The 26,420-nt window shown below is 41.9% G+C and overlaps 1 protein-coding gene across 1 annotated transcript in view; it reads right to left on the reverse strand.

Annotated features, from left to right (window-relative positions):
- The window catches only part of spop (speckle type BTB/POZ protein), a gene marked incomplete at its 5' end in the record, with an annotated part of 71,968 nt that overhangs the window by 25,402 nt on the left and 20,146 nt on the right, over nucleotides 1-26,420 (reverse strand). Inside the window, one exon of the mRNA XM_083977531.1 lies at nucleotides 25,443-25,570. Coding sequence (XP_083833657.1) covers nucleotides 25,443-25,570 — 128 coding nt within the window. The remainder of the gene's footprint in view (nucleotides 1-25,442; nucleotides 25,571-26,420) is intronic.

The raw sequence follows: 26,420 nt of genomic DNA on the forward strand, positions 1-26,420 counted from the left end.
TACTCAGCTGAACAGTGGTGGAAATACCAGTCAGTCAGTCAGTGTCTCTCCTCTCCAGTCATTTCTTCAGTACCATCAGCACCTGCAGCTGTGAATCGTTTAATAACTGAAAAATAAAAAACTAATTTGTCAAAATGTCCTCGTTGCCATGAAGCCAACCTCTTGCTGCAGATTAACTGATTATGTTTCATCTTCTTTCTCGACAATGTAACCACATAATTACATAAACTTTGTAACAATTACAGCAGTTCAACTTTTAACAAGGTGCAACCTTCTTTTTATTTGTGACAATCAACCAAAAAAAAAAAATAAAACTTTTATTAAACTCCAGAGTCTTTTATAGATTCTTATTTACAGTGTTTTCCATCATGCTGAAATGATTTCCATGTTGCCACAATCGACCAACATGTCAGAGTTGTTTTATTTCATTTTTATTCTATAGACAATTAAAGTAAAAGACGTGTTTTTTTAGACAGCGCCACTCTCTCCACAATTATGACTTTGTCAAAGATAAAACGACAGGAGAACTTGACGCTAATCTTTGTTCCCTGTGCTGACAGCACCCAAACACAGTCAGTGTGCTATTGTCAAGAGAAAAGGCTGAAAATCCCCCCGACAACATCCCTGCAAAGTGACCTTGCTGTTAAAGCTCTGGCCAGGTAGGCTGACACCAAAACCACCCCAACTTAAAAAAAAAAAAAAAAAAATCTATCCCATCCATCCGCTCTGCCTGTTCGTTCCTCCAATGCCACATCCATCCACCTATTCAAGCCACACAAAAAGAGTCCTAGAAAAGGAGGAGAAGCTCATACAATAGAGAAGTGCGTGGCAAGCAGGAAATTGAATGTCAAGGAGCCTTGTTTGCTCCTGATGGAGGTTTGAGGGTTCGCCTGAAGGGGACAGAAAGACAGAGAGAAAAGGGAAAAAGGGAAGGATAATAAAACAGAAGAGGAGAGTGAGGAGAGGTAAAAAAAAAAAAAAAAAAAGGTAGGATATATAAGAATAATAAAAAGGCAGAGAGAATACAGATGCAGAGATAACAAGCGGCGGACGGACAGAATAGAGAGGAGGCCATCACGCACAGAGGTGTGAAAGAGCTATTGGGTTGGGATCTACAGCTGGAGATGTGCAGCTCTCATGTGCAGCAGCTCATTTCTGGGACAGAAATTACACACACAAGACTGAAATACTGTATGAAGGGGAGGGGGGTTTTCTATAGAAAGGAGCATTCAAAGTATTCCTGTGTGGTTTCCACAGCTGGCTCCATTGAAAAGGGAACTATGCAAGTCCGGTTGCTTTTTGTTGTTGTTTTGGTTGCTTGCTTTTTTTTCTCCATGGAGCTCCCCCTACAGGTTCGGAGTGCATATTTTACAACACTGCTGGCGAGAAGGGCGATGTCCACCAAGGTGGGGAACGTTATATACAGCTCTGGAAAAAATGAAGAGACCCCTCCCAAAATTATCAGTTTCTCTGGTTTTACTATTTATAGGTATGTGTTTGAGTAAATTCAATTTTTTTCATTTTTGTTTTATTCTATCAACTACTGACAACATTTCTCCCAAAATTAAAAAAAATATAATGTCATTTAGAGCTTTATTGGCTAATGACTAAACTAGTCTAAACAACAAAAATATCAAGTCTTTTCGGACGTTGAATAATAATAATAATGCAAAGAAAACATGTTCATTTTTATTCTTAAACAACACAGCAAGAATATTTTAACTCAGGAAGAGTTTATAAATCAGTTTTTTGTGGGATAATGTCAATGTTTAATCCCAGCAGTGGTTTTTATATAAAACCAGATGTGGTTCAGGTGATGACCTCATCAGAGTCTCATTTTGAGTTGTGTTTGTGTTGGTGTTTTTTTTTAAAAAAAAGAAAAGAATGAGTCATACATGTAGAGATGCTTTTAAGAAACAGTTGTGAAAGTGGTCTCTTATTTTTTTCGAAACAAATAAGAGACCACTTTCACAAAATGTTTCTTGAAAGCATCTCTACATGTATGACTCATTCTTTTCTTTTCCTGAGTTAAAATATTCTTGCTGTGTTCTTTAGGAATAAATATGAACATGTTTTCTTTGCATTATTATTATTATTCAAGGTCTGAAAAGACTTGATATTTTTGTTATTTAGACTAGTTTAGTCATTAGCCAATAAAGCTCTAAATGACAATTTCTTTTTTTCAATTTTGGGGAGAAATGTTGTCGGTAGTTGATAGAATAAAACAAAACAAAAAATAATTGAATTTTACTCAAACACATACCTATAAATAGTAAAACCAGAGAAACTGATCATTTTGGGAGTGGTCTCTTATTTTTTTTTCCAGAGCTGTATAAAGTAGCATGCAAAACTTTGGGCACCCCTGGTGTTAAATCTCTGTTAAAGCAGAAGTGAGTGGTCCGGTCGTTTTCGCTAATGCTGCGTTCCAGGCAGGCTTTTGAAATCGTAAATTACAGCTTCAAGTCACAACTTACGACTTTGTAGCGTTTCAGGCAACCCACTCATGTTTTTCTGACCTGTTTTACCGGTGAAAGTCACTATAACGGCCACTCGTAACTTCCGACCGGTGAACTCGTACCAGATCGAACTGGTACCACTTCACGGTCGGAAAAATACGAGTTTCCTTGAACGCACCATAAGAGTCCTCGACGCTACGTCACCACATTCACGGCGTTCCTTGGCTGCACACACAGCCCTGCATGCCGTTCTCTCTCCTCATTGGATAAAAACTGTAGGATACGATAAATGTTTTCTCTTCGGCTCAGAGCAGAGCAGAGGGACTGAGAGACCCGTGTTTCAGTCCAAACACTCTATGTAAGTGATTGCTGTCGGAAGATATAACTATTTAAGACTTATATTAACACAAATATATCACTCACTTCTGCTTTAATGTGAACAGTTCAGCAAGCAAGATGAAATGATCTCCAAAAGGCATAAAGTTACAGACGACACATTCCCTTTACATTTTAAACAATTTACAATTTTCAAATGACAGAAAAGGAAAAGGGCCCTCAGCAAGGTTTTGGGCCCCCTAGCTTGTAGCCCTCGCCCCTTTGTAAACTATCACAACGTGAATAGTAAATATCTTGTCTGATACCTTGGTCAAAGTTATCTGAGAGCTCAAGTCTCCTGGGTTTTCTATTCTTTTGCAGGCTGCTGCTTTGTTTCCCCTTTTCACTCTAAAATTGTATAGAAAACTAAAATAATACACTGATGATACTGATTAAAATATTGCAAAAGAGTGTTTCATGTTTAACGTTATGCCTTTATTTCTGGAGATCATTTCATCTTCCACTTGCTGAACTGTTCACATTCATATGTAATTTTTGATGTCGTTCTTCTTACTTTCTTTCTTTTAGTAAAAGCCTAACTAGGGACGGGAGTTGGAAACTACTGTAGCATTAGCTATAATCTCTGTATGCAGAACATCAGTCACATTGACTTGTTTGTAATGAGTGGAAGTGTTATTATGTATGCATTGTCCCTATCAAATAAACTTTTTTTTTTTTAATTAACAGAAATTTTGGCCAGGGGTGCTCAAACTTTTGCATGACACTATAAATATATACGTTTTACAATGTGTATGTTTGTGTAGTCTTATTTATCATAGGATCCAAAGAGATTATGGATAACGGAGCGTGTTTGTGTTGTAGTGCCGTTCATGTATCTCCAGAGATGATATCTGGGACAGCGGGTCGGAGGCTATAGCAGGGTTGGTTTTCAGCCAAGAGACACTAGGTGGAAGGCAGAGAGCCTCTGTTCTTCCTGGAACAAAGTCATTTAACCATCACAATTACTCCAAAGCCGTTTAATTAAGTTACAAATCTTGCATTGTTCCTCTTTAATCACACGGCAGGAGGATGCAGGTCTGACTGACGTACATCCATCTCCACACACAGTCGCAGCAGAGGAATGGCTCACTCACGTGCACGCACATTCACATGAGAGAGAAGGAGACTCTGGCATTCATGAAACACTGATTAGCAAACAAAAAAAAAGAGAAAGAGAGAGAGAGGGGGAAACAGGAGCTGCTGCGAATAAAAAGGAGGACAGGGAGGGAAAAACAACAGAGAGAGAAAACAGACAGATGGACAAAGAGACAGAGGGCAGAGGACAGGAGTTCAGTGAGCTCAAGTTGGAATGAAAAATGGCTTTAGGAGAAGAGGAGGAGGAGGAGGAGGAGGAGGAGGAGGAGGAGGAGGTTGGCAAGTCCAGCCCGGTGTCCTGAGTACACACACAGCGGAGGGAAAAAAAAAAAAAACAAAAAAATAAATAAACAAGTGGTGAAAAGCGAATTGGAGAGGAAGCCGGAGCGCCCGGTCAATGTGTCTGGGTATAAATAGCCCAATTAGCATGGCGGAGCGGCGGAGCCGTGGAGCCGTGGAGCCGCTCTAATTACTGGCTAACTTGACCAATTATTCCAGTGTTTAACCAGGCAGAAACTAAACCGCAGCACCTGGTTATTTAGACACACCGGCTGCACTGACAGGCTTCACGCCATTAGCTGTCATCTTCACTCACGGTCAACCTTCCTCCTCCTCCTCCTCCTCCTCCTCCTAACACACCTCCACATAGAGTCAGTGAACACACCAGACCCAGATTTATCATGTTAATTCACTGTATACGGCAACATTAATTAGTTATAATAGAGTGTAAAAATAAAAGTATGTACCTATGTTTTGTGCTTTTGGTTTTCAAGCAGAACTTTATCCACCAACTCATCTAACACAGTGTTGGGTAAATTTACTTGAATACTGTACTTAAGTAGGCTACATATCCAGAGGATTTGTACTTTACTTGAGTATTAGATTTCTTTGGTACTTATTACTCTTACTTGAATACATTTACAAGACAAATATTTTTACTTTTATTCAAGTTAATTTATAGGAAGGCTGAAAAGTACTTGTTACTTTCAGGTGTGCTCTTTTTTTTCTAAAATCCTATTGGACACAAGCTGTGTTTGTCAAAGAAGGAAACCCTAACCCCTAAAAGCAGCACATCAGTGCAGCTGCTTTCAAAGAGTTCATTCTCACAAACAAGAGTTAAAAGCTCCTTAAATTCATTTAGAAAAAAATATAGTAATTCATTGATTTGAAAAATAAGAAATTTACTCTTACTCTTAATCTTATTTTTACTTAAAGGTGTACAGAAAAGAAAATTGAATTTGAGCCCACTTTGGGTCATAAAATTAATGTGATAACTCATCTTTCAGACGTTGTAGGCCAAACTTTGTGCAAAATTCTATTTTTGAGTAAATCCGGGATGAAAGTGTGTATTTTTTTTTTCGCATTGGATAATGCAGGCGCACGGATTATACGTCAGCCTGTACACGATTCACCAGCCACTGATATTGGATCCGTCATCCGTCATTCAAACGTCTGAGACACACACACGGAGCTCGGTCTCGCCCCAAGCTCTGAATATCCCGCCCGCTCGATAACGACCAATCAAATTCGTTTTCCTCACTCGGGTAAACTCGTGTTGCAGCTCGTGACAACTCGGCGCGACAAACAGGACAAACGGCCATTTCTGTACACCTTTAAAGTAAATTTAAAAGCATGTACTTTTGGATACTTAAGTCGACTGAGCTACTATTACTTGTGACAGAGTAAATTTTGACCAGTTACTCAAGTACTGGGGTTGAGTACTCTGTCCATCTCTGATCTAACATCACATGGCTGGAATGGGGGAAAAAAAAAGATGTAAAATACAAAAACCTCTGTTTGTTCTGAACCTGAACCAAATAAGTGATTAATTATTGTAACTTAACGTTGATGAGGTGGTTAAATCAACACAAACTAGAAGCAGAATGAGAAACAGTTGTGTTTACAGCTCAGTCCGTGCAGGGGAGTGAAGCCAGAGGGCACGGCTCCACCTGGACAGGTAGCTCTATAACCCTGTAACCCGGTCACATTCACACCTGCCAGTGCACGTGTTTGGACAGCGAGAGGAAGCTGGAGAAAGTCCACACAGAGAGTAGAGAGGACCTATGGGATCGAACCCAGAATGTCCTATGCTGTGAGGCGACAGTGCGAACCGCTGCAGCTTGTAGTGAAATGCCAAACTCCATAGATCAGGCTGCAGGTCTAATCTAAAAACAAGAAGAACAAAAACAAAATGTATCTATAGTAACATCAGGCCATGAAGATCAACTGACATGAAAGTTTTAGATGCACAAACAAATGTGACAAAGTCCTGGTGTTCAGAGCATCAGATCAAACTCATATTTTGTCATTTAATTTATAAAACTTGACATTAAACCTGCTGCTATCAACTGGATGTTTCAAGCACAAAAAAAATAAATTTTTGTCCATAATGGGGCTAAACTAAAATTGATAAAGTTTGATCGGCTGCTCTTTATCCAGAGCTGGTATTTTTGACTTAAACGGGGCTCAACTGTCTAAATGGAAAGACTTTTCAACCTAAAGGGATAGTTCAACATTTTGGCAAATTGGCCCATTGCCATAATCCCTATAGTTTTAGGAGTAGTTTAATTACCTTTAATTGTTGGAGGCTCATGGGATTTCTTGATTTCCCTCATCAAACTAATACACAATCGTTGTTGTAAAACAGTTGTTTTAGAGGTAGTCAAGTCATGCAAAACCGCTGATATGTGTTGCCTTCAGGGACAGTTTTTCATCAAGCAGTCTCTGTATTTATCTCTAAAACAACTCTGTCTGGTAACGTTGTGTTATTATCTCATAGTGTGGTGAATGTGCAGGTCACAACTTGTCCACCAGAGCATTTTGGAGTTGTTGGATTGTGTATTTGATGAGTTTGATGAGGGAAACCAAGAAGCCTCCGTAGCGTAGCTCTGAGCAGCTCGCGGCTCTGCTCCGCCGTTCTAAAAATATCTTGCACCAACAATTAAAGGTAACGAACCTACTGCTATGACTATAGGGATTATTGCCAAAATGTTGAACTATCCCTTTAAAGTCTGTATGAATCATGGGTAATTGGGTCAATACAGCTCAGGACCGACCGACCGAATCACCGACTCAACTGGTTTTCATTCAGTCCCCAGTGGTGTTAATGACGCCACCGCCGCCGACACACACACACACACACTCTCTGTACACAACCCTAGGTAAAGAAAAACAGTAATGAAGAATCATCGCCGCTGACAATCATCATTTGTTTTGGTAATTAAGTTCCCGAGATAAGTGCTTAGTGATGCGCTCGCCTCCCAGTTAGTTCCTCAGACTGGAGAGATGGATCTGTCGTGCGCTCCCTCTCAAGCCTCCAGGCAGCGCAGAGTTAATATTGAGTTTCAGCACCCAGATGATTTATTCATAATGCATCAATCTCTTTTTTTTTTCTCCTTCTTTCTGCCTGTTTATGTGTTTGTTTATGGATTTACAGTGTTTTGCCATGCGTGAAATAGTTTGAAAAAGAAAAAGGAAAAAATAAAAAAATCAAATGAAATGAAATTCATTAAGTTATGGAACACTTGTTCTTCTTTCTTTTCTTTTTTTTTTTACCTCTTTTCGTCTCTGTGGATTCTCCGGCACGTAAAACACGGGTCAGAGATCAGGGACACACAAACAACACACACATGGACACACAACTAGTCACCTCAACACACACACAAATATATACACGATGACACAGCACCACTATGAAAAACATTATAGTGTCCTCCTTGTTGTTAAATTAGAAATTCATCATTTGCATGAACATCATCTGGATTTGCACATTGCATAGTTTGACTGACCTGCTTTTGGATCGAGCTCGAGCCGCTAATCTGAGCCGAGCTGATGAAATCAACTCCAGAAAAAAAAAAAAAAAGTTCCTACGACTTTTCATGACTCAACACATGAAATTCATGGATTTTTTAAAACATCCTCAAACATTATATGATTATATCTCGGCAGACAAGTGTTTCATGATGATATTACCAGAATCTATATGTTAAAAGTTAAGAGCAGCAAAGTGGACGGTACAAAAGAAATGAAAAATGAACAGATCAAAGACCAGAAATGTACAAAAATATTCAAGAAAGTAAATTAGTATGGGTTGGTGACAGATAACGACATTAAACACTTAATGCATTATCTTAAGGCACAATGACACTAATTAGTCTGTAATTAAAAGCACAGTTATAAATGTGTAAGCCTAGATTAATATCCTCATGTTTCTCATTATAAATCAAGTATATTATCAATTAAACAGTTATTAGGAGATGTCAGTGATGATGATTTAAACACGTATGACTGGTTACTAAGTCATTTAACTTATTTATCAATAGTTTAACATTTATAAGTGCATCTATAAACCCACTAATTAGTACTAGTGTAGGAAAAATGCTTTATAAATGATGAGTTAAACTGGAAAAAACTTTTCTTTGGTCGTTAATATGTCGAATTAAATGAAACTAACAATAAAAACTCGATCTGCTTCATTGAGTCCAGATTCTGCTGCAGCTCGGACAAAAACATTCACATATTATTCGCTGATCAAAAACTCTTTTATTGAGCAGCTCTGATGTAGATCTGTCAGCTGGGGGTCGATGTGAGGAGCGACAGGTGAAGGTCACTGTTATAATATTAACACTGTTTAGTACGAGGACGGTGATTGATGTATTTTCTGTCGCTGCTCGCAGTTTTATCACAGCAGTTTTATATTACCTAGTATTACCCATCAAGGACGACATTGTCTGGTTTTTAAGGATATTTCATGCAATTTAACCTGAATTAAATGTTGTGTAACATAGTTTAAACTGCACCTATTCTTATTATAAACTGTTTTCATACATTCTATTTATTATTAAATGGTGAATATTATCATTGTGACTTATTTTAACTTTTTCTTGTGCACCTCCTCCTCCTCTTGTTTCTTAAAGGGATAGTTCACCATTTTGGCAAATTGGCCCATTGCCATAATCCCTATAGTCATAGCAGTAGGTTCATTACCTTTAATTGTCGGTGCAAGCTATTTTTAGAACGGCGGAGCAGAGCCGTGAGCTGCTCAGAGCTACGCTACGGAGACTAATGGGATTTCTCACAACTTGTCCACCAGAGCGTTTTGGAGTTGTTGGATTGTGTATTTGATGAGTTTGATGAGGTAAACCAAGAAATCCCATGAGCCTCCGTAGCGTAGCTCTGAGCAGCTCACGGCTCTTCTCCGCCGTTCTAAAAACAGCTTGCACCGACAATTAAAGGTAACAAACCTACTGCTATGACTATAGGGATTATGGCAATGGGATAATTTGCCAAAATGTTGAACTAGGCAAGGCAATTTTATTTGTATAGCCCGTTTTTACAAACAGTTTGTCTCAAAGGGCTTTACATGGCATCGTAACAACATCCTCTGTCCTTAGACCCTCACATCGACTGAGGAAAAACTCCATGGAAAACCCTTTTAACAGGGAAAAATCGGAGAAACCTCAGGGTGAGCAACAGAGGAGGGATCCCTCACCCAGGACAGACAGACGTGCAATAGATGTTGTTACAACTATCCCAAATAGATGATAATCCTTTTGTATAGTGTTTATGCTTTATACTGTTGCATTATTCAGATGTTTTATGGATGTTTAAGCTCAACAGTCAGACACTATATGTGAGTTTTTTTGTGTGTGTGCATCAGTGTGTCTCTTGTGTAAATAAAGTTATTTTGCATGTTGAGGAGGTGCAGAGGAAAAAAACAAAACAAACAAACAAACTTGCGTTGTCTCCTTGTCCACATCTGAGCAGTGGATGGAAAATCACAGAGCAAAGCCAGCGACATAACGAGGTGGATCTATTCTGAGGATTTCAAAGGAATGAGACAAATACAACCAGAGTAACTCCACACACACACACACACACACACACACACACACACACACACACACACACACAACGTGCAGATACACACTTTTCATCAGCAGCAGCTTAATAGATCTGTGATCTTTAAACTTGTCGTCTAAAGCCCCGAGCTCAGAACTCATCACGGGCTTTTTATGATGCACGACTCGCCCTGCGCTCTCCAGCTAGTCAGAGTAAACAGGCTGGATGTCACAGAAACTCTCTGCAGCTCTGCAGCCTTTCTTATTCTTATTCATCCTCTGCTCACACTTTTTACATGTTATTTCTCACACACACACACAACAAAAAAAAAGATCCAACACATCCAGAGCCATGATGCAGCGACAGGACGTTTCAGTTTCAGAGAGACAGAAAGGAGCTGATTAAAACTGTGATTAATAACTAGAACCTGATGTGGTCCTGACGCCATTAAACAAACGCAGTCGTAAAATCCCGGAGCTATTAAATAAAAACACTTCACTCAGACAAAAGCTGTAGAGCTCCAACAGCTCCCTCTGTTTAATCACAGCCTCCCTCCTCGGCCCTGAAGGAGTTAACGGACTTATTTTCTCACAGTGTTTTTTGGTGTTTGGTCTTTTCTTTGGTGCACAAAAAGGTAATTTAGTTTCCTATCTCTGGTTTGTTTAGAAAAGTGGAAAGAAGAGGAGAATAAATAAAAAAACAGAAGAAGATGGAGAAGAAGTTGAGTGCGTTACTTAAACAGCTCACAACAAATCAAACCAAGTCCAGAACGACCACAGACGACAGACGGAGAGAAACCAGCAGACACACTCAGAGATTTTCATGATATCACACTCTATTTTTAGTTCATGGCTCATGTAGTTATATATAAATATATAAATATATATATATATACAGTAGAGAGAGAGAGAGAGAGAGAGTTTTCATTGTTGGTGGTGGTGGAGTCTGCCGTTCCCACACTGGATTCAAATTATCCACCTACGCATGAGAGACTCACAATAAACGATGCACGCATGTAATTAAGCATTATACTGTTTGTAATCTTATCCCATTGATATGAGCCCCACTGTTTACTGTTCTCTGTCTTTACACCGTGTCAGAGCTGTATTAAATTAGTGCTAATGCAAACCAAACATTTCCTACTGCTGCTGCTGCTGCTGCTGCTTCACATTAAAGGCTGACGGCTTTTATTGTGAAGAAATCAATCACTCGTTTGTTCATTCATTCATTCAAACAAAACCAGGACCTGAACAAACACACGTCTGACTGAAACCACAGAGGCTAAAACCTTAAACATTTATTAAAACTTTTTCAGTTTTCTATGACTTTGTTATCAGTGAGACCGGTCCAGGCTCGGCCCTGGCAAATGTTAGCGCCCAAGGCAAGAGATTGTTGATTGGCACTTCCTGTCTGGATAATATTGTCCTTTTTTTGACTCATTTTGCACAAGGCAGACCTGGACCAAAGTGTGTAATATCCTGCATGTGTTGGTTACATGCACCATGTTATGATATCAGTCAGTGTTTGTCATGTTTTTGTAGTTAAAAGTCTGTTTTTTTGTTAATGAGTTGATTAGCAATGAGAAGCTAACGCTCAGAGACTGTTGTCTGTTGTTGTCTGTGATTATGCAAATCAGGCCGATGATGTATGGAAAAGCAAAGGTGGTAAAGATTCTGCATAGCTATATACATTTTCACAGCTTGTCATCAGTCGATCTCGCACGCTTTTTTCTGAGACTCTATTTTTGAACCATGGTGGGAAAAAAAAAAAGTCGACCAGCAGCTGAAGCTTTAAATAGGCTACTGTAGGGGTCGACCGATATGTTTTATTCAGGGCTGATACAGATCATTAGTAATGAAGGGAACTGATAACTGATATTTAGAACAGATATTTAGTTGCAGTAGAAATTAAAATTTTGGTGTCAAAACACATCTAGAATGAATACAGTATACTATAGTTTTTTATACACTGGGAAATCTATAATGAAAAAACCTTAAATTTTTTGTAAAACAATACAAACTCCAACACATCATGGCCGAAAGAATGTGTTCACTTGTAAGAATTTATTTTATTGATTATCTGTGATAAAAAACGGCCAATACCAATTATCATAAATATGGAGAATATCGGCTGATATTATTGACCATACCGATAATTGGTCTATCTCTACTTTTAAAGATGGTCATTGAAAATTAAAATGCAGCGAGTAGGCCTATTCGACCAATCAGAGATGTTTCAGCACTGCAAGCCCCGCCCACAAAAGTTCATGAACCTTTACGGACTAAATTTAGAACCTGGTTCCTGCACAACAATCGGCAATAAAAGCGATTGACTTGTAAATTCCTTCACATCCACACACACACACACCTTTAACTAACCAGTATTGCTGTGCTGTGTTTACCTGTTGTGTGTCTGTGTGTGTGTGTGTTAATGTTGTGTGTTTGCAGCCACAGACCAGCGGTCAAGCCGACGACTACTGACACCGAGCTGCCGCGGGTGAATCTGCACAAACACACTCGTATTTCACGCCTGGTTTGAAGTCAAGCTCCTGAACCAGCGTTGCATGTGTGTTGTGTCTGGACACACTCCGTATTAACAGTGGCAGAGTGAGTGTGTTATGTGTGTGTGTGTGTGTGTTTGTGTGCAGCAGCCGTTTGGGTCTCTTTTTAAGCAGTTTTGTTTTCTCTTGTTGGAAGATCACAGGCGCTGAAGTGACGGCTCTGAGACTCTGAGGCCTGAGCTGAAAGCGCCTGAAGGAGACATTTGGACAAACTAAATAAATAAATAAAAGAGCAGGAGAAAAAAAATACTCCCTGTTTGTTCTGTTTTGTTTTTTTTACTCTGGGAGAAGCAAACGGCTTTTTATGGGAATATATATATATATATATAATATAAAAACAACAAACCTGTTGATGTGTCGGCGCAGAAGTGTTGCAAAGGCACAATCAATTAAAGGATCCATTATGGCGCCAAAATGGCTGCCAACGAGCAATCACAGTGAAAGTCCCACTGCAGGAGAGGGATCAGGCTCGCATCCTGTGTGCTCATTATGTTCCTGTATCTCACCTTCAATTAGCATTTTTTATTTCCAGCTCTACAGCCTGCCTTCGTTGGATGATTTTTTTTGTTTTTACCGTTTTTTCCCACTCTTGGCTCCTTTTGTGTTCAAACAACAAGAGAATCGTACGAATATATTCCACCTCTCTTCCCTCAAATGAAGGATTGTTTTCGCCTTTTTTCCCTCCAAAACTTCTATGTGCATCCTTCCTTCCCACTCTGTGCCTTTCCCTGCCTCTGCCTCTTTATCCTGCTCAGAGAGCTGTGAACGTGTGTGTGTGTGTGTGTGTGTGTGTGTGTGTGTGTGTGTGTGTGTGTGTGTGTGTGTGTGTGTGTGTGTGTGTGTGTGTGTGTGTGTGTGTGTGTGTGTGTGTGTGTGTGTGTGTGTGTGTGTTGTTGGGCGTGCAGGCAGGGAGGGAGCAGCTGGAGCATCTGCAGTCGTCTCCTCTGACAGCAACGCAGCATATGGCGCGGCCCTGTGAAGGATGGGTGCTGTCACCCGGCAAAGTGCTTACCCACCGACAGGAGAGGAGAGCCACACTAACACCACGAGGAAGAGGAGGAAACAGCTGAACATCAGCACCCTACTCATTTATTCTCCCACCACCACCTCGCCCCCCCAGGAGGAGGAAGGAAGGAAGGAAGGACGACACGCGACACGGTGGAGGAGCCTTGAAGGAAAAGACCTCCGACCGCATGGAGCGATTCAGTGAATCACATCAAACTGAGAGAGAGATAAAAAAAAAACAACAACCAGGGAGGCAAACAGCGGCTTCATCTTCCAATTTGCACATTCAGGCTCTGATGCTCACACTTGTGACTCGTCGTCGCCCCTCACAGAACCACGAGTGGTTACCGTGCAGCGCGTTTAGAAGAGCTAAACGTGTGCACAGACTCAGCTTCCTGCCGCTTATCGAGCTCCACACACGTGACGTGACAATTGGCACCGAGGGAGACGCAGTAGTGCTTAAGAAGGTGCATCTTCCTCTGCAGCGCCACACTGAAGAGCTGGAGACGACGTGACTGTTTTCAGGTGGAAACGCTTTCACAAACATTCACCTGAAGTCAAGGCCGTGGTGACCTCGCAGCAGTTCACAATAGATCTGAAACACTATAAAGGAATCTCTGCAGATTTGGTAAAAAAAACCAACAAATCCTTCAACTCAAGACTTCACACAGAAAGCATGACAATTATATGCACGATAACTATTGGTCCTGAAAACCATCGACCCGATACTGGCTGATAATTATCGGCCAAAATACACAAATAAGTCCGATAATGAAGTTTAAAAGGGACATATTATGGAAATATCACTTTTTGAAGGCTCTTTAACATATATCTGGGTGTTTTGTTGCCTTCTGGCTCCCAAAATGTGAGAATTGACAAAATATCTGTAATTTTCAGGCTTCCTAGGTTGAAATCCATGTGGTTTTACCAGCTGTTCCCTCAGTTGTCTTCCAGTGATGTAACTACCTTTCGAATTTGCATAATCCCACCCCTACCTGGTACCAGTAGAAGGGGTGGGGTAAGCAGTGGCTCATTTGCATTTAAAGAGACAGGCACTGAAACCAGCCGTTCTGAACAGGGCTGTTTAGAGAGGAGTAAAAGAGCTGTGATGTTTGATCCTTGGGGGATTTTGACCGAAGCATGTCACAGACATGTCTTTAAGACACCTGGGAACTATTTTAATTTGTGGAAAAGAGGCAGAATGTGTCTCCTTTAAAGTCAGTTTGCTTCCGAAGTTGATTTGAAACAAATGTTGATTTTTGAAGAGTCATAACTGTTCTTCTCTCATTGTGATTACAACATTAGCGATGGCGGTTTTATTATTCTGTTAAGTCAGAGGCAAAGCGATAATGTTACATTCATCTCTCTTAGGGTATGGTAGGGATGGAGATATTTTTCTGGCGTAGTTTTTACTGAATTGCTCTAAATCCTCTCCACACTCCAATTGCAACCAAGTAATTTAAAGCTTTTTCACATAAATGAAAAAAGTCAGTCACCTGTGGGACGGACAGTCCTCTAAAAACAGCATCCAATCATGATGAATGCCACGGTCAACCCTATTGGATCTCTCTCCTTCCCTCCTCTGTGTGTACTGCTCTTCGTGCACAAAACGCGTGCGCAATCAGAGTCTTCAACGAGTTATGATGCGTAAAAGCCAGTGATCCAATGTAGCACAGTCTGGTAGGTGGTGATGTCGCTCTGAGCTGGATGCTGGCGGGTTTATTATGATGTCAGGTGTTTTCTTTCACGTGAATAAGCCATGAGGAAAGTTAGCGATGCTGCACAACCTGAGGTATAGATTTAAAGAGGAACTCTGCAGGATTTGTAGCTTAAAGCAGAAGTGAGTGATCCGGTCGTTTTCGCTAATGCTGCGTTCCAGGCAGGCTTTTGAAATCGTAAATTACAGCTTCAAGTCACAACTTACGACTTTGTAGCGTTCCAGGCAACCCACTCGTGTTTTTCCGACCTGTTTTACCGGTGAAAGTCACTATAACGGCCACTCGTAACTTCCGACCGGTGAACTCGTACCAGATCGAACTGGTACCACTTCACGGTCGGAAAAATACGAGTTTCCTTGAACGCACCATAACAGTCCTCGTCCCTACGTCACCACATTCACGGCGTTCCTTGGCTGCACACACAGCCCTGCATGCCGTTCTCTCTCCTCATTGGATAAAAACTGTAGGATACGATAAATGTTTTCTCTTCGGCTCAGAGCAGAGCAGAGGGACTGACAGACCCGTGTTTCAGTCCAAACACTCTATGTAAGTGATTGCTGTCGGAAGATATAACTATTTAAGACTTACTGTATATTAACACAAATATATCACTCACTTCTGCTTTAACTCTGCTACATTTTTACCTAATTTAACCATCTCCAGAGTCCTAGTTCTGGTTAAATCAATGACTAGTAACTAGTTCCAGGGAGAATGGAGCGTCTCTTGGCTGAAAACCAACCTTGTAAGATCAGAGCCTCCGACCCGGTGTCCCAGCTCTCGTCTCCATGGCGACACCGACACACAAACGTAACGTGCCCCGTAACCTCTTGTTGCTGACAGATAAGACTACACACATATACACATGGTAACATGGTAGATGATAAATAACCTTATCCACCGCTCCATGGATTGATTTCTCTACGGCTTCGTTGTAAACAAATGCAAATGGAGGAGAGGAGGGTTAGAGACACAGAGGAGTTAGACTGGACTTACATAGTTCCTCTTTAAACTACAGTAGTAAAAATGTAATCGGTTATGAGAAGCAGGAAGTTATCGTTTATCTGTATCAGTGGGGGGAAAAAAAGTTATGGTGCATCCCTAGTGAGAACTTTTCACTCAAATGCTTCATGTTTCATAGTGGAAGCTCTGGATGAACTGGGATGTAGCTTGAATCTCAAAGCAACTGCTCCTTTGCTTTCTTTATCTGCCTGTATTGATATTTATAACATTTGCAACCTGTGTTACATAAATGCATCTTCATCATTACCATCATTATCATCACTAGTCTGAGTGGTGGAGGCAGGCGGCAGGACGGAGCCTTCACGTCTCATGTTCTATGCAGTTTGTTGGTTTTTTCGAGGACATTTTTACATGAATATCCTCCGTCTTCCTGGAGAATATTACAATGTATTTGTGATGACTCATCTTCCACTCTGGCTGGGGGGCGTTTACATACATTTACATCCGTCTTTAAATGTGAGGACTACGGATGGAAATTAGCTTTGAGCTAAATCCGGCATATTTACATGACAACATGTGTGCGTCACCAATTGTGCATTGTCCTCGTCAATTAAACAATAAATAAAATGAAATGTTACAGAAATACTAACAACATGGCGGCCACAACAAGAGCATATTTCTGGAGCGACGAGGAGACTATTAAGTTTTAATATTTTTTCATGCAAAAGTAACTGTTTAGATCCTCAAATACACAATCCAACAACTCCAAAATGCTCTGGTGGACAAGTTGTGACCTGCACATTCACCACGCTATGAGATAATAACACAACGTTACCAGACAGAGTTGTTTTAGAGGTAAATACAGAGACTGCTTGATGAAAAACTGCCTCCGACAGGAACGTGTATCAGCGGTTTTGCATGAATTTCCCTCTAAAACAACTCTTGTTTGATGAGGGAAACCAAGAAATCCCATGAGCCTCCGTAGCGTACCTCTGAGCAGCTCACGGCTCTGCTCCGCCGTTCTAAAAATAGCTTGCACCGACAATTAAAGGTAACGAACCTACTGCTATGACTATAGGGATTATGGCAATGGGTCAATTTGCCAAAAATATTGAACTATCTCTTTAATTCCAGGTGTAAACGGGGTATCTGACTCTCTATTGTGTTGTGATGTCAGGACGACGTTTTGACCGTTGATCCAGGTCATAAAGAACCTGGTGAAGCTCTAAACGGCCGCTGTGCAGTTCAATGAGAAGATACTGTATCTGCAGCAGAAAGCCTCTCTTCTCTGATGTTTACAGAACCTGAAAAAAGAAAAAGAAATCAACTGAAAACTGTCTTCACCCCCTCTCCTCCCTCCCTCCGTCCCTCATCCCCCCATTACTTCATTTATGTGTAAATCAGACAGCAGCCAAATATGCAGCACTTCTCAAAGGACAATATAATCAATGCCAATCCAGTCATCATCAGTTGTTATTCTTCCTGTGTGTGCTGTGTTGTAGAGGAGAAGGAATATTTGGTCTGATTGTAGATGAAAGGACAAAAAAAAAAATCAATGGGTTCCAGTTTGGCTGCTACATTTGAAAGCTGCTTTTCAAACTGATATTTAGACAATTTCTTCTATTCCTGTTCCCAAATGACACATTTTCCACCTCTCTCTCTTTTTTTTTTCAAAGTTTACACTTGTCCTTTTCCTTTCACAACAGGTTTAATTGGAGATCTTTTACAACCATATCACAATCTTTGTGTTTTGTGTGCAGGAGGTTTCTCCCCTGACCGGTCACCAGTCAATAATCACTCCTTTCGTCATCAATCACTGCTTTTCGTCAACAATTATGACTTGATGTGTGATTTTTTTTTCAATACCAAGCCAACACAAATCCCCATTGGCAAAATAATACATCAACATAAAAGCACCGATTGAATCCGAGGGAGAGCAAAGACGCCCCTGGCGATCGGTCTCACTGTTCAGATACTCTCATTATATACTTGATTACTTACAAATGATATCATATTATAAACAAGGGAAAAAGAAACACAAACCTGAACCTTCCTGACTATATATATATACTATATAAGCCTGTACTGTCTGGTTGTGAGAGAACTTCACTGGCTGATATTTTCATATTTATGTTTTCCAATGTAAAACCAAGTGCAATTCCAAATGCATTTCTGCAACAACCGTAATAAATCAATATTAAATCCTGCTTGTGCTTTAAGTGCATGTGGTTAATGATATGCAAAGCCTGCATTGCACGTAATCGTCACGTTTTTCGTCAAAGTTTTTCCAGACGTCACTTTGCCATCGTGCACCAAACTCTACCTCAGCTGAACTGTCCGTCCACTGTCTATACTGTTAGATAAACAACGCATACACACCCATGTTCACACACTTCAGGCAATTTGGAGTCTCCAACCAACCTAGTGTTCCTGTTTTTGGTGTTTTTTGGACTTGGAGGGAACACACACAGACATGTGGAGAATGGTAAATGGTAAATGGACTTGCACTTACTGTATATAACGCTTTTCTAGTCTCTTGGACCACTCAAAGCACTTTACAATGTTTTTGTTGCATTGCTTTCACAAACAAAGTCATACAGCGCCGTTCGTAGACACATTCGCACACTCACACACGACACATCGCAGGGCGAGTGAGGGTTCAACACTTGCCAAAGGACACTTCGACATGTGGACTGGAGGAGCCGGGAATCATTCCACTGACCACTCACTGTCGCACCGCCGTGCTGCCCCTGAGCTGGACGATAGTAAAACAAATCTGCACAGGCATAGGGCAGTGAAAGAGTTTGTGAATAATGACATTAGTCAACAAGTACTGCCACCAACCCAAACAATCAACAGCTGCACAAAAAGAAAGTGGAAAAAAGCTTTAAAGAGGAACTATGCTACATTTTTACCTTAGCTCCAGCTCCAGAGTCCTAGTTCTGGTTAAATCAATGACTAGTAACTAGTTCCAGGGAGAATGGAGCGTCTCTTGGCTGAAAACCAACCTTGTAAGATCAGAGCCTCCGACCCGGTGTCCCAGCTCTCGTCTCCATGGCGACACCGCCACACAAACGTAACGCGCCCCGTAACCCGTAATCTCTTGTTGATGACAGATAAGACTACACAGATATACACAACAATTTATAGGATATATAACATTGCTTTCTCACCGGCTTTGTTGAAAACTAATGCACATGGAGGAGAGGAGGGTTAGAGACACAGAGGAGGAGACACCAGACTTACATAGTTCCCCTTTAAAAGCTTCTATTATGTTGAATTAAAAACACCAGCAGAGTTTCCATCATCAGAGTCTCCTGATCTGAGACCAATGAAGTCAGATTAAATGCAGCCTATAAATGGCTGAAGCTGAGTAATAATTCAGGCTACGTTTACACAGAAACAATCTGAACAGAAAACGCAAAAGTGGCGTTGCGTTCTCACTTTGGGGTGGGAATCTGCGTGCATACGGAGACGCAAAAGTCTGTGGAATTCAATGTTGTATGCACACTAGGTGCCACACAACACCACCAAGTCAGCACGCCTGTGTACAACCCAGAATTTCTGATTTTTTGTTCTTCTTCTTCTTGATTTCCGGCAGGCTGTACGCCGGCCATCGTACGTAGCAATCGGAGCAGACTTGGGACACAAGGGTGGAGCGTTTTTAAGATTTCCACTCGGGGGGTGGTTTCACTTTTTTGCGTTTTCAAGCCCCGAAAACGCCGTCGCCGTCTAAACGAAAGGCATTTACGATGAAATATTTTGGCGTTTTCATCCACAAGCGTTGTCGTGTAAACAGGGCCTCAGAGTGTGTTATGTTGTGTTGTGTTGTGTTGCATCTACTTGAGGGAGTCTGTGTATATCAGACTGAGTCCTACTCGTAGCAGCGACGGCGTTTCTCTCTGTGAGATGAAGCCGGCGTGTCGACCAGCGGCAGCAGCAGCAGCAGCAGCAGCAGCTCCTTCTGTCTGTGACTCCAGGCCGACTACAGGTGAACCGCTGTGCCGCTGCTCTTCACCAGCCAATTTAACATGACTGACAGATAAGTTTCACTATAAACTTCTCCCCTCCCTCCCTCCCCCCTCCATCTCTCTCTCTCTCTCTCTCTCCTTTAGTCAATCAGAAACAGACTTCCAGAGCAGTAAACCCTCCCGGTGTCAGTCAGTCAGTCAGTCAGTCAGTCAACACGACTCTCGCCTGCAGACGGATCCTGACGGCAGCACTAGAGTTACTAGAGTCGAGGTTTTTTTTTGGTTTTTTTTCCATCTGCTTGTGTGTGTGCAAAGACTTGAGGAGCCTGGTCGGCATTAGCATGAACAGAAAGATGGCAGCGATCTGACCTGAGAGCAAGACGTTACCCGCGGTGCTGACAGGAAGAGAAGAGAGGATTTAACCTGCTTTACCTCTGTGTCTCATTAGAGGAGGTAAAACCACGACTCACTCACATGAAAACTAAATCAAATCCAAACCGACTCGCCCTTTTGTTTTGTTTTTCCTTCTTTCTTTTTTTTAACCTGTAGCCTATAATCTTTATATTTCTTCTCCTGTCTGTTCTTCTCCCTCCTTCCCTCCTGCGGCTCGTCGCCACCCAGCGCGCTCCCATTTCTTCTTCCTGAAAAGGCCTCCTCTCCTTCCTCTCCTCCTTCCTTTATCTCCCTCTGTCCCTCATGCTCTCTTTTGACAGCCAGCGCAGCACCTTTAATGGGAGCTATCTCCTCATTAAATACCTGCAGGTGTCTACAGCGCTTTGGCAGGGATGGAGAGAGACAGAGAGAGACAGAGAGAGAGATGGAGACAAAGAGGGAGAGAGGGAGCGAGTGGCAGCTGGTGTTGTTCAGGCCGCTCTCCGACATGACATATAGCCAGATTCCCTGTGCTAAATTTGAATTACTAATGTCTCCAGAGGCAAGTGAAGCGAGCGCCGGGACCAGGGGTCAGGAGGAGAGGTTGAGCCAGTAACACCGCCCCCTCCCACAGCGATCTGGCTTCTCCTCGTAGCCTTTTCGCCTCTTTGACACTCACTGCTGCTACACAGGGAGGGAAAGAAAGACGCGTGACGACGAAAAGGGCAAAGGGAAGGGAAGGGGAAGACACGAGGAGAGAGACGAGGACGACGACGAGGGACGTGGAGGGAGGAAAGTAAAGAAAGTGTGATGCTCCAAGTGGGAGGCGGCGAGAGATTAAAGGGGAAAGGAGGAGGAGGAGGAGGAGACTGCATGGGCTTGAATGAGAGATAAGATGGAGGGGAAAAAGAGGAAGTGGAGGAGATGAGAGAGGAGAGAGGAGAGGGAGCGAGTGAGTCGGGCTCTGGGGCGACGGGGTTTTTCTCAGATGCAGGACGGGACCATCTGGACGAGAGCGGCGCCAGGTCTCTGACGGTAAACACACTGGGCTTCACTTTGACCGGGGAAAGAGATTCAATCACTCACTCACTCACTCCACACTTTTCTCACCAACATCCATCCATCTCTCCATCCATCCCTCCATCCCTCCATCTCCCTCTCCTCCGGCCAACTGCCCCTGCCCACATGTTACTGGTGGATATAAAACGCTCTCCGCTGGCAGTCTGGTCGGTGTTCAGCAGGAAACATCCGTCTCTGCCTCCTGGTGAGCTGCAGAATTGATTTCCATGTTCGCTGCCTGTCTGTCTGTCTGTGCATCACATCTCTGACTCTCTGACTCTCTGACTCGGCTTTAACAACATCAACTCTGCAGAGGAGCTGGAGCTCTCTCTCTCTCTCTCAGGTCGACCGCCGCCGCTCTGCTCAACTGGTTCCTTAGCCCTTATAATAAAAAGTGTTTACTCACTTATCTGTGTCCGTATTTTGTCTTTTTATATAAGCAGCATATGTTTGTATAGTTGAGTTTTTATTGCACTGTTGATGCACCGTTTTTATATGATGACAAAAGGCCTGTCACTTTGCATAATCGTTCAAATCCTTCAACAGCTGGATGAAACCAACAGAAACGTCACGTTTCCATCACTCTTTCCTCTGTGTTTTCAGCTGTTTGAGGTTTGATTTTGTCCTCTTTTAATGACATCATCATGTTGCACCCCCTTCTTCTTCTTCTTCATAAGGTGTATGTCTATTATTAAACCTTCTTTAGGCTTATTCTATACAGTAATTGTAGGAGCCATTTCAGCATTTACTTTGGTGTTTATTTTGTGTTTTATTTTGGTGAGCTTCCTCTGAAGTAGGAAGTGAGGCAATGCACAATGGACACAGGGCTATTTGAACTATTAGATGATCAGTTACAGGTGCTGCTGATTGGGAAGCACACAGTTTTCTGATGGTGCCGTGTTTAAGCAAAGCCAATATTGGTTCATATCGGAACTTTTTTAGATTTTTATTAAGTTTCAACAATAGAAAGTAACAACAATAATATTGGTTCTCTGTGGAAACTTTGTTTGGACACTCACTTTATGTTACACAAGCATGCGTCATCAAACCAACCACCATTGATCAGCCAACGTGATTGCTTCTGTTTTTAAGGGGTTTAGAAAGAAAAGGGTCACTACAATAACAGAGGCATAAAATGATCAGAAAAAGACAATTAAACCATTAATCACAATTATTTGTGTGGTAATTAATCGTCAACTAAAATGTAAAGATTGTGACGGCCTTATAGATGACAATAAAGTCTTATGCCACACACACAAAGGTGGTGAAAACAAATCCAGCCCAGAGACCTGAGAACAACTTTTAAATCTTAGAAATTACACAAGATGTTGTGTCTTCTCTTATTCATCCACTCTCCACTCCAGTTTAATCTTTCTTTTTTCTGTTGTACACGGTTTTTATATTAAGCTCATTGATTTTCCTTTTTTTTTTTTCTTCTTTTTTTTCTTCTTCTTCTCGTGTATGAAATCCGCTTTATACATCAGCTTTGCCTCGCTTGTTCATCATCAGCAGCAGCAGAGTTGGCTAATTACCACAGCAGATAGATATTTACAGGGAGGGGGGGGGGGTGAGGGGGGAGTGGCCACTGAGGAGTTGAACCAGCAACCCCCCCCCCTCCCTCCTCCTCCTCCAGCAGCCAGGAGGCAGGATGAGAGGATTTTTTCATCACAAGGTAATAATCCGTCTCTCTTCCAGCTCATTCTCTCCAGCAAACAGTGTCATCCTCAAAATTACGTCCCAGTGAGACACAACTGCACAAACACACACACACAAACACACACAATATATGCATGAAATAACTACACACACACACACACACACACTAACACACAGACTCATAACTCTACCCCCCATCCCATCCCACATGGCTGTGGAGAAGCAGCGCTGCCCCTCCTACCCCTCTGTCAATAAGCCCAGTTTGGAAACACTTTAAACAGACTTGCACATTGCTCCTCTACAAAAAGGGAAAAACTTCAAGACATGCTCTCCTCTATACCCGCAGGGTTAATTAGAATTGTTTTAAACAGCCACTGCCATGCTTTTTAAACATTTATGGGTGCATGCATTACAACTAAGGCATTAACATATCCAGAAAGTTTAACCTCTTCTCTGCACCCGGGCTCCACCACCACCACGGCTCGACGAGGAGCAAGAGAGAAAGAGAAAGAGAAAGAAAGAGAAAGAGGAGAATAACGGGAGAAGAGGGAGGACAGTTGACCTCTGCTGCCCCCTGTGTTACAGCTGAAAAACAACAAGGGAATTTTCAATGAGGAGCAGCAGCGGCGGCAGCAGCAGCAGCCAGCGTTTGGATCAGAGGAGCCGGAGCCAAGCCCCCATGCAGGCTGAATGACAACAAGCCTGTGTGTGTGCATGTGTGTGTGTATCTGTGTGTGTGTGTGTGTGTGTTAGTGATGAGACGGAGATGTAAAAACCCAGAGGCTATGTAGTACCAATAAAAACATACATTATTCACTAACAGGGGGGACGAGTCGACATACGTACGATGAGAAGAAGCACTGCTGAATAAAAAAAAAAGACGAGCGAAACAGGAATTACAGTTGTGATCACACTCCGAGGCAAAACCCAACCAATACTAACAAGAAATGTAGGCATTTCAACAGTATTCATTATTTTATTTTTTTTTAAAGATTTTATTATAAAAATTCTTAGACTGCTCAGAGTTTTGTTAAAGAGTCGGAGTGCTCCACTTTTACAGAGCAAAAACCAGCTGCAGTTGGATCCATCTGGTTTTCTACATTATATTTGTCTTTCTGTGTTGAACCGTCTCAGATGTGGTGAATTATTATCATGATCTACTGTAGTCACATAAATGAAGATGATGAGACTTTTTTTAGTGCTCTGCAGCCTGTGCTATAAATATGTATATACACACAGAGATGGGCAGAGCACTCAACCCCAGTACTTGAAAGAGTACAAATATTACTGGTCAAAATGTACTCCGTTACAAGTAAAAGTTGCTCATTCGACATGTTACTCGAGTAAGAGTAAAAAAGTACTTGCTTCTAAAGGTAAGAGTAAGAATAAATTTCTTATTTTTCACATCAATGAATTACTATCATTTTTTCTAAATGAATTTAAGGAGCTTTTAACTCTTGTTTCTGAGAATTAACTCTTTGAAAGCAGCTGCACTGATGTGCTGCTTTTAGGGGTTAGGGTTTCCTTCTTTGACAAACACAGCTTGTGTCCAATAGGATTTTAGAAAAAAAAAGAAAAAAGACCTGAAAGTAACGAGTACTTTTCAGCCTTCCTAGAAATTAACTCAAGTAAAAGTAAAAACATTTGTCTTGGAAATGTATTCAAGTAAGAGTAATAAGTACCAAAGAAATCTAATACTCAAGTACTTAAAGCAGATATCAGCTTCACGGCCGTTTCGGCTAATGCTGCGTTCAAGGCAGGCTTTTGAAACCGTAAGTTACAGCTTCAAGTCACAACTACGACTTGGTAGCGTTCCAGGTAACCCGTAGCTCGTGTTTTTACCGTCCTGTTGTCTGTGAAAGTTCCCTATAACGGCCACTCGTAACTTCCGACCCGTGAACTCGTACCAGATCGAACTGGTATGACTTCACAGGAAGGAAAAACACAAAGTACGAGTTTCTTTGAACGCACCATGAGTTAGCAGCCCCCGCCCTTGTCAGGCATCAATTGGTCCTCGTGCTACGTCACCACATTCACGCGCATCCCTTGGCTGCACACACAGCCCTTCATGCCGTTCTCTCTCCTCATTGGATAACACTTGTATCCCACAAGGAAAATTTTCCCCTCGGGTTACAGCAGAGCAGAGTGACGGAGAGACTCGTGTTTAGGCTGAAATACTTCATGTAAGTGATTGCTGACGGAAAATAGGACTATTTAGGACTTATATTAACAAAAACATTCCACTGATATCTGCTTTAAGTACAGTACTCAAGTAAATTTACTCCGTTACTGTCCACCACTGTATATACATGTATATTATATATGAACTTGTACTGGAAATGAAAGACGGAGTGATGTGTGTTGAGCCACCTACCTCACAGAACAGCGTCAGCTTGTCGTCGGGCAGCAGAGCGTTGGCCTCGTCCAGCAGGAAGTCTCTCCTGATGAACTTTTTGAAACCCCAGTCTTTGCCCTGAACGAACCGATACGCCCGCTGGCTCTCTGCAAGACAAGAAACCCCACACAAACAAGGTGAAACAAGATTATTTGGAGACTTTTACAATGCGATTAAGCTCTGCATGTGTGTGTGTATGTGTGTGTGTGTATGTGTGCGAAAGAGAAGAGAAAGTTTATTATGAGTCATGGCCATAAGCAGCGGAGGAACAATGGCAAAAGAGGCTGGGTGCAGGAAGTATTGCCTGCAGGGAGCTTTTAACACTTCAGAAGAAAACAGAATCTCTCTCTTTCTCTTTTTCTCTTTCTCTCTATCCCTCTTTCGCTCCCTCCATCCTCTCGCTGCCACATAAAGACTAGTGGTAAACATGAGACAGAACCGCTGTGCCTCTTTGGCCAAGAAGTGAGAAATTGCAGGGATCAAAGCAGTCCAATTATCATGTGTTTATGGAGTGCCAATTATCTCTGACAGTGGCAGGAAGGATTCTGTAACAGTCGCAACATAAAGACACGGGGAGAAAAAAAAAAAAGGTGCTGGGGTTGTTGTGCTGTGTGTGGCACAGGCTTTCACTGTGGGGGCGGTCACAGCTTTATCTACAGTCGCACCCCCCCCTCACCACCAACTGAGAGTCGTCGCAAACACTCACACATACACAAGGTCAAAAAGACGTCGGCTGCAGAGATCACAGCAAATTAAAGCTAATTGCCAATAGAAAGGGGAAACACGGGCCACTAACACACACACACACACACACACACACACACACTTACACATTCAGAAAGCCGGGGGGGAGAGGGTTGGGGGGGGGGGGTATAACAACATTCTTTGGAGGAATTACATCATTCCCCATTTTGTTAATGAGAGGGAGGGAAAACGCTGCTCTGAGCGCCACGTTCA

Source organism: Trachurus trachurus, assembly GCF_905171665.1.
Source record: "Trachurus trachurus genome assembly, chromosome: 8".
Lineage (NCBI taxonomy): Eukaryota > Metazoa > Chordata > Actinopteri > Carangiformes > Carangidae > Trachurus > Trachurus trachurus.